The sequence below is a fragment of the Euleptes europaea genome, chromosome 1 (assembly GCF_029931775.1).
Source record: "Euleptes europaea isolate rEulEur1 chromosome 1, rEulEur1.hap1, whole genome shotgun sequence".
NCBI lineage: Eukaryota > Metazoa > Chordata > Lepidosauria > Squamata > Sphaerodactylidae > Euleptes > Euleptes europaea.
In genome coordinates this window covers 27,595,126-27,607,653 of record NC_079312.1, presented here as the reverse complement: position 1 = coordinate 27,607,653, position 12,528 = coordinate 27,595,126, and the positions used below count along the sequence as shown (strand labels likewise).

At 48.4% G+C, this 12,528-nt stretch overlaps 1 protein-coding gene across 1 annotated transcript; it reads right to left on the bottom strand.

Moving 5' to 3' along the window:
• Positions 1 to 3,183: 3,183 nt before the first annotated feature.
• Positions 3,184 to 11,321, bottom strand: RACK1 (receptor for activated C kinase 1). Its single transcript, XM_056867378.1, has 8 exons — positions 11,096 to 11,321; positions 9,593 to 9,764; positions 8,003 to 8,150; positions 7,075 to 7,170; positions 6,308 to 6,418; positions 5,050 to 5,190; positions 3,980 to 4,090; positions 3,184 to 3,338 (listed from the first exon to the last, which is right to left on the bottom strand). Exons 1-8 carry the CDS (start codon positions 11,202 to 11,204, stop codon positions 3,273 to 3,275), a joined length of 954 nt encoding a protein of 317 aa, XP_056723356.1. The 5' UTR covers positions 11,205 to 11,321; the 3' UTR covers positions 3,184 to 3,272.
• Between the last annotated feature and the right edge of the window lie 1,207 nt (positions 11,322 to 12,528).

The following is a 12,528-nucleotide window of genomic DNA, read 5'->3' as shown; positions in this document are numbered from 1 at the left end:
AGGTCAGAGATAACCAGGTAGTACATATCTAGATTAAAATTAAGTTTGAATCTTAACAGCTTCTGACAAAAACTCCACCACCTTCACTGTAACATCAGTTGAAATGTCGTTCAGCAAGGATTGACATGTGGTTGTTCTGTAAGAGGCTGTCCGTTTGCTGATTAAGGGTAATATAATTTTTTTACGGGGTTCGTCATGTAAACGACAATCTAAGATAATGTGATGTAAGGAGTCTGGCTGGCCCGTTCTGCATGGACATACCCTCTTGCCATGAAAACCCCAAAAAGGGGGTCGCCATAAGCCCGCTGCGACTTGACGGCACTTTACACACACAACACTATAGGGCTACACTGTGTAAGAATGCATCCAGCTCCTTTTCAATATCCCTATTGATTATAACCCACCTTTATTTTTTTAAAGAAAAATTAAAGGCCAACATACACAATATCTACCCCCCCACCCCCCCACCCAGAATGCCTGGCTTCTGATGGAAGAGAGGGGCAAATATTTGTCCACCTTAGCTGGTAGACGTTCCTTCTCATCTCCTACAGTAGCTGACTGCTGCCGTATTCCCTTAGCAAGAAAAAACAGCACAAGGCTCTATATATGTTTCAAGTACAAAAACTATAATCGATAAAGCTAAAAAACAAACAATGTGACAAATGTGAATTACCACCCAAAGTGTACAAAACAAATAGTACAGACAATATAAACATGAAAAGTTCTCTCAATATACATCAAAAAGTTATTTCGATTAGGAGCCGTTTGTGCTGTTGACACATTGATGAAGCCCCTAGCGGCAAAAACATACAAAACAATCCGGAAGGCGTTCCTATTTTCCTTTCTGGCTGAGAAGACTTCTCCAGAAGCTATATTTTATTTATTTTTAGCCATTGAAAAATAACTTTTTGATGTATATTGAGAGAATTTTTCATGTTTATATTGTCTGTACTACTTGTTTTGTTACACTTTGGGTGGTAATTCACATTTGTCACATTGTTACTTAGCTTTATCTATTTAATATAGTTTTTGTACTTGAAACATATATAGAGCCTTGTGCTGTTTTTTCTTGCCAACTGCTTAGCTATAGCACAGGTGTATTTTTCCTTCCAGTACTCCCTTAGCAAGCCTTTCACATCTTGGTACGAACACCTTCCTAGCTGGTTTCTAAAGTTTAATCTTCTTCATTGGCTCTAGCAGTGCACTCTTTGATTTCTCGTTTAGGCCCCTTTTTGTTCTCATTTCAGCAAAGCTACTGGAAAAACCCAGCAGGGTGGTGGCATTTGTTTGAACAAAAAGGGCATATTGAGGCATCTCAACCGATTTGGCCTCAGCTTTAAGGGGCTAGAGCCCGTTCCTCTCCCCCACTGCAGCCTTTTGTACCTGCCAAGATTGCGCTTGTGCAGGTGTATGGAGCCCCAGGCAGTTTTGGGGGCAAATTGGGAGTGTGTGGTGGAGAGGATTGGCAAAAATCTTGCCATGTTTTGCAAGTGGAAATGCCATTCTGGCAAAGGGGGTTGCTGACAGGCTGGTACTTTAAGATGAAAGTATGTATTTTTTTCACTGTATTTTTGTATGGCTTTGCTTATTGTTTGCACTCTCCCCCCCGCACACAAACACCGAGGTAAAAAATCGATGAGCCCTATGGTTAAAAAAGGAAATGCAAGTTATTTCCACATAAAAAGCAGACAGTCCACTGTAAATGACTTAACTGTTAATCAGTGCTTAAACAGATATGCCACTTTTCATAGCTGCTTAATGCAACTAGGCTCACTGTTCTCATTTTGTACACTTGGGTTTTGATTATACTTCCTGCCTTTTAACCCACTCTTCAGATTTCCCCCTTTTAGCTGTATGGATCTGCTGAATTTGATTTCACTTCATGCATCTAATGAAGGTTCTATCATCCTGCCCAAACTTATATTACAATAAATCTGTTTAGTCTCCTCCAAGACTTCTGAAAATATCTTACTCTAACTAGTCTCTTCATTTTTGAGATTTCCCCCCCCCCCCAATGAGTGGCCCTTTCAGATTTAACATACTAAACTTAACAGCGAGTCCCCATTGGGGGGAAAAGTGGAGAATGAATGAAGCAAATAAATACACACCCTTGCATTTGCCCGTGTTTTTGGGAAGAGGATTCAGAGTACAGGATTAAGATCTTTTGGCCAAGACCAGGCTGGTTGATTTAAAGCACAACCTATGACTATGGTAGGGGCCCATATCCTACTATGCACACAAAGAATAAGGTGACAGTCTTGAAGCAGCACGATGGCAAAAGGTAAAGGTCCCCTGTGCAAGCACCGGGTCATTCCTGACCCATGGGGTGACCTCACATCCCGATGTTTACTAGGCACACTTTTGTTCACGGGGTGGTTTGCCGGTGCCTTCCCCAGTCATCTTCCCTTTACCCCCAGCAAGCTGGGTGCTCATTTTACCGAACTCAGAAGGATGGAAGGCTGAGTCAACCTTGAACCAGCTGCCTGAAACCAACTTCCGTTGGGATTGAACTCAGGTCGTGAGCAGAGCTTGGACTGCAGTACTGCAGCTTCCCACTCTGCATCATGGGGCTCTTACAGTACAGTGGAGTCCACCCTTTTCAAGATTACTGGGGGAGGGTCACCTTTTGGAATGCTCCCATCTGTTAAAAACACCCTCATAAACAGAAAACATGATCACCAAGTAAAGTGCTAGTGGGATAAGAGTTGGTTTTTATATGCCAACTTTCTCTACCACTTAAGGGAGAATCAAACTGGCTTACAATCACCTTCCCCTCCCCACAACAGACATCCTGTGAGGTAGGTGAGGCTGAGAGCTGTGACTAGCCCAAGGTCACCCAGCTGGCTTCATGTGCAGGAGTGGGGAAACCAACCCACTTCACCAGATTAGCCTCTACTGCTCATGTGGAGGAGTGGGGAATCAAACCAGGTTCTCCAGATTAGAGTCCACCGCTCCAAACCACTGCTCTTAACCACCACACCACGCTGGCTCACCCTGAAACCCCCTCGCACTGTAACAGGTTGGTCTATTTGTATGGAAAATCTTTGTGCAAAGGGAAAGCAGGGATCCACCACCTGCCAGCTGGAGAGGGAAAACATCTCTGATGGGAAGCAGTAGGAACAGAGATGGTGAACCTCGATTTGCCTATTTCCTTGTATTTGGCAAGGAGGACACAGAGACTAATTTCAGCATCAAAACAAAAACATCTTTTACTGAATTTTTTTTCTTTTTTACATAATTATAGCTTGTGCCTTGGGGTCTCTCGCACTCTCTCATCTGGTTCCAATGGTGACCTGCCAGACGCGGACCAGGTTATCTGTGTATCCAGCAAACAGAGTCTGAAGGAAGGAAGAAGCATTAGCTATCAACTTAGGTAAACTGATTGAAGACTTAGCAAGGGGCAAAATCCTACTAACTTTCTGCTAAGTTTTTCCAGAGTCTGGTATGCCTGGGGTCTGACAAACTCACATCTCCCAGAACGCAACCACAAACAAACCCAACTTTCTTGAACGGAGGAGGAGGAGTTGGCTTTTTATATGCTGACTTTCTCTACCACTTAAGGAAGAATCAAACCAGCTTACAATCACCTCCCCTTCCCCTCCCCACAACAGACACCCTGTGAGGTAGGTGGGGCTGAGAGAGTGTGACTAGCCCAAGGTCACCCAGCTGGCTTCATGTATAGGAATGGGGAAACAAATCCAGTTCACCAGATTAGCCTCCGCCTCTCATAGAATCATAAAGTTGGAAGGGACGACCAGGGTCATCAAGTCCAACCCCCTGCACAATGCAGGAGATTCACAACTACGTCCCCCCCAACACCCCTAGTGACCAGAAGATGGCCAAGATGCCATCATGTGGAGGAGAGGGGAATCAAACCCGGTTCTCCAGATCAGAGTCCACCACTCTTAACCACGCTGATTCTGACACTCTCCTGGGCCCACGTGGCTTCTTAAAATGGGATGCCTGCACTTTCTCCTACCTGTCCATCTGCAGACCAAGCCAATGAGGTGCATTGAGGGGGCTCTGCCTTGCTGCTGGTGCTGATCACCTCCTGTTTGAGTTCGTCCACGATGATCTTGCCTTCCAGGTCCTGGGAATAAGGTGAAGAGAGTAAGCAGAATTGAGGGCTTCTATGTTCAAGACTTATTCTCTCCCCCACACCCACACACACACACACATTCTACTGTATATACCTCAACCGTATCAGGGCAACAGGCTCAGAAACAGCCTCTGGTTTTCCGCATGGAAACTGTGTCAGATGGCAATGTGTGTTTCATCACAGCATAAGCCCCCTAGGGACGACCGAAATTACAGCACAACTTCCTCCACCACAAGGGCTCTTCAGCGGGGGCACTAAAGGCAGATGCTTTCCCTGCTATTCCTGCCTTATCCTTTTCTTGCCTCCCCTCACTGCTGGAGTTTAGACTGTAAGTTCCTAGGGGCAAGGATTCCCTGACCTGGATGGCCCAGGCTAGCCTGGTCTCGCCAGATCGTGGAAGCTAAGCAAGGTTGGGGCCTGGTTAGCATTTGGATGGGAGAACCACCAGGGAAGTCTAGGGATCGCTACACAAAGGTACGCAGTGGCAAACCATCTCTGAACGTCTCTCGCCTTGAAAACCCCATGGGGTCGCCGTAAATCAGCTGTGACTTGATGGCAAAAAAAAAAAAAAAAAGAGCATGGACTTCATTCTTTTACACGGAAAGGGTTCTCATACAAACAACAAACTGCAGGGGCCCAGGGGAAGTCAAGAACAGAGGAGGAGGACCGGCAGCACCCAAAGCTGCCAGCACGGTATTGCTCCGATGACACTGAATGACGGACTGAGCAGCAACCAGGCTTCCCATGACTCAAGAAGGCACGCTCAAACATCACAGAGGGGATGCAAACCTGGACCTCCCGGTTTGTATTTTCAACACTCTGGCCATGCTGCAAGCACACAGGCCTGGCGATGAGCGGAGATTAACGGGCAGGAGAGGGTCAGAGAGGGGCAAACCTGACCCCTGTTCTACCATGGCTTTGTGTGACCTTCCTGCAAGCTCCCAACTTACCCAGATCTTGATGCTCGGTCCAGTGGCAGCGCACAGCCAGTAGCGGTTGGGGCTAAAGCAGAGGGCGTTGATGATGTCCCCACCGTCCAGAGTGTACAAGTGCTTGCCTTCATTTAAGTCCCACAGCATGGCCTGGCCATCCTACAGCGAAGAACGGAAGCCATCAGAATGGTGGTAAAAGGTGATTTTAAAGCCTACCAAACTCACTGGTGAAATCTATCCCTGCCTTCAAGAAACAGAGCTTCAAATGACCTCTTAAACTCCTTTTTGATAGCAAGTTCACAAGAACATAAGAAAAGCCCTACTGGATCAGGCCAAGGGCCATCAGGTCCAGCAGTCTGTTCACACAGTAGCCAACCAGGTGCCTCTAGGAAGCCCCCAAACAAGACCACTGCAGCAGCATTATCTTGCCTGTGTTCCACAGCACCTCATATATTTGGCATGCTCCTTTGATCTTGGAGAGAATAGGTATGTATCATGACTAGTAGCCATGGATAGCCCTCTCCTCCATGAACATGTCTACTCCCCTCTTAAAGCCTCCCAAGTGGGCAGCCATCACCACATCCTGGGGCGGAGAGTTCCACATTACAACAAACATGTTCACCATTATAATAGAAAAACAAGACCAGAGACCTGGGGCTGGTTAGTGCATTGGGTAGGATCCAAGGGTGTGACAAAATCATGCTGCGTAGACAGAAACCCCGTCCATAAAAAAAAAAAAACCCTCCATGGTAGCCAACCCCCAAGTTTCCCCTTCTTACTGCCACCTGACTCCTGAAAATAAAATCCCCATTCAAGGTTGGAGCAGCTCAGAAACAGCGTCTATCAGCTCAGTGACAACGTCAGATGGCGCTCGCCAAGTTTCATCACAGCTAAGCCCACATCCGGCGGGACGCAACACATCAAGTTTGCCCAGTGGGGGAACCCAGCGGCCCCTTCTCAGCTCCGGCCCTGGAGGGGCAGGTCACTGTCCCCTCCCTGCTCTACAGCACAACTACAATGCAAGAGAGGACCAGCCGCATGGGACTGCGCCGCCCCCTCTTGCTTCTTAGCCCTTCCTTCCTGGCCCCTCTTCCCCACAAGGATGTCCAGCCGGCACATAAAATCTGCCCTGCTGAATGCGAATGAGGACCCAGAGTCCAGCATACTCTTTCCCATTGTGGCCAGCTGCTTTTCAATGGAGGCCGAAGGCTGGTTCTCCAGACAAGCAGGAACAGAAGGGGGGGGGGAACTGGTCCTAGGGCTGTGGTGGACTTACCTTGCCACCAGAAGCACACAGGGAGCCGTCGGGGGAGACTGTCACTGTGTTCAGGTAGCCGGTGTGCCCGATGTGATTGGTCTTCAGCTTGCAGTTCGCCAAATTCCACACCTGCAGGATGAAGAGAACAGAACGGGATAAGGAGAATCTTCAAGGCCTCACCAAATTGTGCAGAGGTCCACCGAGGCTTATGGGTGAGTTCTTAAAATGGGGGTTATCAGCCAAATCCATTTGTAGGATGTCAGTCAAGCATCTGCTTGGCTGTCGCTTTCACAGGGAAAAAAATAGCTGCAGAAGTCCTCCAACTCAATATAACGTCCGCTGCAAGAACGAGAACATCAGCCTTTGGCTTCATTCACTTAAAAGCAAGATCACTTTCAGTCCCTGACTAGTGAAATCTAAACACCTGGGTAACTTTCGTAAGGCTCAGAAACAAATTTGGGATTTGGGGGTAAAGCCTACACAGGCTGGTGTGCCCAGAGAACAAATGCAGCATCTGATCCAAGCACTGGGTAATCCAGCCCCCCCACAAAAGGGGCGATTTTACTTAGCCAGAAAAAGGGATAAAACAACCAACGATTTTGCAGCTGCTACAGAGAAAGGCTGGAGATTGACTGGTAATGGCTTTCCCAAGAGAATGATGCAAAATCTTGAAAGCATATTGTGGCATAAACTTTCAGAGACTGATACCTGCATTATCAAAACTTGGGGGAAGTGGAAGTGGTGCCTGTTTTTTTTTTTAATTAAATCCCATCCCACGAACTCACCTTCACCAGCTTGTCCCAGCCGCAGGAGACAATGATGGGGTTGCTGCTGTTGGGAGAGAATCGGACGCAGGAGACCCACTCAGAGTGGCTTTCATCCTGGGGGAGGGGGAAGGTATGGGGGGTCATCAAAAAGAAACACAGTGCACCAATAAGGCTTGACAATGGGACAATCGAGTTTAAAAGTTAAGAAAACTAAAAGACAGCTAGTTAAGGACACAGCTGAAAAAGGCCAAACCTTTTAATCCTGAGGCCCTGTTGAAATCAAGCCTGCTAACACATATACAAACCAATTATGTTTTGCTTTTATCTTTACTACCCCCTACCTCAAAATCTGGAAAGCAAGAAATGAATTTCAGAATATGCCCTCAGACTCCAGTGGAATCAGATAAAATTTCCTTTTTCCTTAACAAATGCGAAGTGTTAAAACATAAGAGCATAAGAAAAGCCATGTAGGATCAGAACAATGCCTGTCAAGTCCAGTAGTGTGTTCAGTGGCCAACCAGGCGTCTCTAGGAAGCCCACAAACAATATGACTGCAGCAGCATTACCCTGGCTGTGTTCCACAACACCTAATATAACAGGCATGCTCCTCTGATCCTGGAGATAATAGGTATGCATCATGACTAGCATTCATTTTGACTAGTAGCCATGGATTGCCTCTCCTCCATGAACATGTCCACTCCCTTCTTAAGGCCATCCAAGTTGGCAGCCATCACCACATTCTGGGGCAGGGAGCTCCACAATTTAACTATGCCCCTATGTTCATTAACCAGTGTCTACTCTTTCCCTAAAGGGTGACTGAATCAACTGCTGCTACAGGCATACTAGACTTTGTGCAATCGGTGCCTCATTTAAGAGGCTAAAGTGACAACCAGATCTGCAAGAGCGTTAATTTCCGTATTATAAGAGAATTAGATCAACCATTCACCTGAACAGTGTACTTGCAGACACCCAGTGTGTTCCACAGCTTGATGGTTTTGTCTCTGGACCCGGAGACTATCTGGCGGTTGTCAGAAGAGAAGGCCACGCTCAGCACGTCCTTGGTGTGTCCCACAAAGCGTCGGGTGGTGGTTCCCCTGTAAGAGAGGAGAATTCCACACCTCATTTCCCAACCGGTATAACGGAGGGAACAAGGAAACTTCGGAACAAGTAACTTCTTGCATTGCCTGACCATCTCACCTCTTGTAAATTCTGCCGAGCCTCCTCCTTAGGGTTCATAAGGCAAATTTACTAAGAGGCTTCAGCAGACCCTGTCTCAAGGGGATGTTTCTCAGGGGGAGATGAAAGTTGGGATGGAGCCATGTTGATGGGATAAAGCTGCTCGCTGCAATTTCAGCAAAGCCAGTGGATGCAGGGAGCAGGACAATCCTGCTTTCGCCTTTCCCCTCATGCTGCCTTTCTAGGAAGGGACGGCGAACAAGTAATTCTCTTTGGTCTGTTCAGTGCCTGCTAGAAGAGGGACTTGGGCGACACCATTTCTGGATTACAAATACGTGTATAAATGGCAGCCCACACCTCTCACCAACCACAAGAAGAAGAGTCGGTTTTTATATGCCGACTTGCTCTACCACTTAAGGAAGAATCAAACTGGCTTACAATCCCCTTCCCCACAACAGACACCCTGTGAGTTAGGTGGGGCTGAGAGAGCTCCAAGAGAGCTGTGACTAGCCCAAGGTCACCCAGCTGGCCTCATGTAGAGGAGTGGGGAAAGAAATCCAGTTCACCAGATTAGCCTCCACCGCTCCTGTGGAGGATTGGGAAATCAAACCCGTTTCTCCATATCAGAGTCTGCCCCTCCAAACCACCACTCTTAGCCACTACACCATGCTGGCTCTCCATGAGGTGTACTAGAAATTATGAGTGTCTCAGTACCTTCACTGGGGAGCCTTGTTTGAAAGGGACAACACAAATGGACTCCAAAACCCAAACAGAAATGGACTTTTCCTCACCATGAGTTTGTGATTCCCAGAAGCTGTGCTACATTCAAGCACACAGTCCCAAAAGACTTTAGGCCTCTTTAGCATTCTTAAGATTTTTGCCAATTCCCCACTCTCACTGCAGACTCCCACTTTCCCCCCAATGCTGCTACTGAGGGTCTGAAGACCCCCGGCAACAACATTTTGGGCTGCTCAGTAAGCCGCAGCAGGAAAGGTGAAACCAGCAGAAATCACGGCCTTCCTCTAACGAAAACCTGAGTGCTCTTAAGTCTTCGAAACTGTGTGTTTATTGACACAAAGCCAGGAATCTTCCCGTTTCTCTGCCTCCTCTGTAATATCCCCTCATAATTGCAGGACATCTCATCAGACCCCAGTGGAGTCAGTAGATGTGTGTCAGATCTAATCACTGGGGCAAGAGGAAGCAAACGCTGATCCCAAACCAGCAAGGAATGAATACCCCAAACATTAAGCACGAGTCCAGCAAGGAATGAGGAACAGACATCAAGAGAGGAAGCCGGCTATTCGGCCAAGGGAAGAGTGCCGGGACCCCGTTTCTTCTCCCCCCACCAGCCCGCACTCACGTAGTCAGGTCCCAAAGGCGCAAAGTGCCATCCCAAGAGCCGGAGAGGGCGAACTGCCCATCGGAGGAGATGACCACATCGCTAACAAAGTGGGAGTGGCCCCGCAGTGCTCTCTGAGGGATCCCGTAGTTGGTTTCATCTCGGGTCAGTTTCCACATGATGATGGTCTTGTCTGGAAGAGAGTTACACGGCAATGGGTTCACTCACTGATCTGAACAGGTTATGAGTATACAAAGCTGCTGGACACCTGGTCAGAGGACTGGCTCATCAAGTTCCGTTCTGTCTGAGTGACAACAGCTATCCAAGATCCCAGGTACAGAAGGGTCTATCCCAACTACTGCTGTGAGAGATCCGTCAGCTGGACAAAACCAAAACTTGAACTTTGTACCTTCTGGATTCAAATGGTGTGTTCTACCACAGAGCTCTGACCAGGCAACGCTACACCTAAGGAGTCCCCCCCCCCCCATCACTCCACTACAGCTCTGATCTAGTTCTCACTGAGGTGGCCAAACCTGTGCCTGGGCTGCACCACTTCAGACTACAAGTCCAGATTCACACAACAGAATGCTACCCCATAAAAAAAGATTGCACATGCACAAAAAAACCACCAAGTCAGGGAGAAGGGCTAAGCTGTCTTGCAGACCAATGTGAGGAGAGTCCTTGTCAGGAGGACTAGCCCTACTTTCCTCTTTTCTGGTACCTTCTCCACTCCTGTCCCATCATATTGCAGGACGTGTCTTCAGATCCCCCTTGGTGGATCAGCAAACCGTGTCTGATTTAATCATTGGGACCATCGAGCAAAGTGGCAGAAGAGCTTATCTGCTACATAGGTGCAGAAGTCTCTTCCCACACGGAAGTGTCACACAAATACCCCCCCTTTCATTTAGCCAGCCCCTTGCTTTCACTTGCCTTGGGCCGTTCTCCCAAATCAACTCCCCTTAAACAAACTTCGGTTTGCCCAGCAGACATCCCAAGAGATGACGGTCCCTTTTGTCATCTGCCCGCCTATCCCATGCGGATAAGGACATAAGAACAGCCCTGCTGGATCAGACCAAGGCCCATCGAGTCCAGCAGTCTGTTCACACAGTGGCCAACCAGGTGCCTCTAGGATGCCCAGAAATAAGACAACTGCAGCAGCACCATCCTGCCTGTGCTCCAAAGCACCTAATATATTCAGCATGCTCCTCTGATCCTGGAGAGAATAGGCATGCATCGTGGCTAATATCCATTTTAACTAGTAGCCGCGAATACTCCTCTCCTCCTTGACACGTCCGCTCCCTTGTTAAAGCCTTCCAAGTTGACAGGACACCCCTCCAATCCGCCCTTGTAAATAAATTCGCATTCTCCATGCCACGATCCAGCCAGGCTGGTCTTTGGAAGTCCCTTCCACGCACTCCCACTTTGGTTGCCTCCACTTTATTCTATCAGTGGCGCCTGCCTCTCTCTCCCCCCCCCCCGCCCCCCGCGATTTGGTCTCCTCCTCGCCGCCTCCCTCCTCCTTACCGCGCGAGGCGGAGAGGATCATGTCCGGGAACTGCGGGGTGGTGGCGATCTGGGTCACCCATCCGTTGTGGCCCTTCAGGGTGCCACGCAGGGTCATCTGCTCCGTCATGGCGGCGGCTGAGGGGGCTCGAGCTCCCGCGGCGGGCGGAGGATGGACGCGGATTCAGCAGCGGCCCTCGCTTCGCCCCGGCCAGCTCGCTCGGGCCCGGAGAGAGAAAGGAAGCGGCGGCGCCTTCCGGAAACGGAAATAGCCTCTCCTCCCGCTCCCAATCTCGTCCGCAGTGCCGTACAACAACATGGCTGCTCCCGTGCTGGCTGTACGGATAAGTTCTTTCGCCGAGCCGGGCGGGCGCGGCCTAGTTTGTAATTCTGCGCACCTTCCAGTGCTCAGTGCAAGCAATTGCATGCTTCTCCGGCAAGCTGTGGTCACCGTGATATACCCATATGTATGTGTGTGTGTGTGTGTGAAGTGCCTTCAAGTCGCAGCCGACTTATGGCGACCCCTTTTGGGGTTTTCATGGCAAGAGATTAACAGAGGTGGTTTGCCAGTGCCTTCCTCTGCACAGCAACCCTGGACTTCCTTGGTGGTCTCCCATCCAAATACTAACCAGGGCTGACCCTGCCTAGCTTCTGAGATGTGATGAGATCAGGCTCGCCTGGGCCATCCAGGTCAGGGCCATATATAAATATATACCCATATATTCACCTAAAAAGGCGGCGCCTAGGCCTTTTATGTATCGCGATGTTCTCTAATGGGATTTCTGTGTCCCAAGGTTCAAAACGAAGGCCCTTTAGACTACTGGATAGCGGTAAATCTCCTGTTGAGTTTTGGGTTGCCAACAACCTGGAGAATAAAAAAAAAAAGTCTTGCCCCTTTAGCCAATCTTTGGAAATGGGCAGATGAATCTTTTCATGGCACACAAGTAACATCCCATTAAACTTCTTGGGCAAGACATTTTTTTCCTCCAGGTTGTTGGCAACTGAACTTGCATTTCACAGTCCTTTGGCCCTGATGCGTGTTTCTCATTTTTTTTCTTACCTCACAGTTTCCCCCACCCCTTCAGCAGTTATTAACTTGCAGACTAATGTTGCCATGCTGCATCCCTGCAAAAGTCCCTAGGCCGATGTCAGATGTGTTTTGTATACCGCCTTGAGTCTCAGCAAGAAACACAGGCTAGAAATGAAGTCAATAATGTTGATGCTCCAAGCTCAAATAATTGCCGCGTGGTATGATCTAGGTTTGCTGTGAAAGTGAACTCTGCTGTGGAAGAAATCCTCCACGTTTGGACATCACAGGGTGCATTTCATGAGATTCTCAAATGTTGATGTAAATGTCAAGTGCCGGCATTAAGCAGTATAATTGATTATGACCCGAAGGGTTTGTAATCCTGGCAGCCTGTGCCTAATCCACACAGGTTATTTGCCCTGGGTTC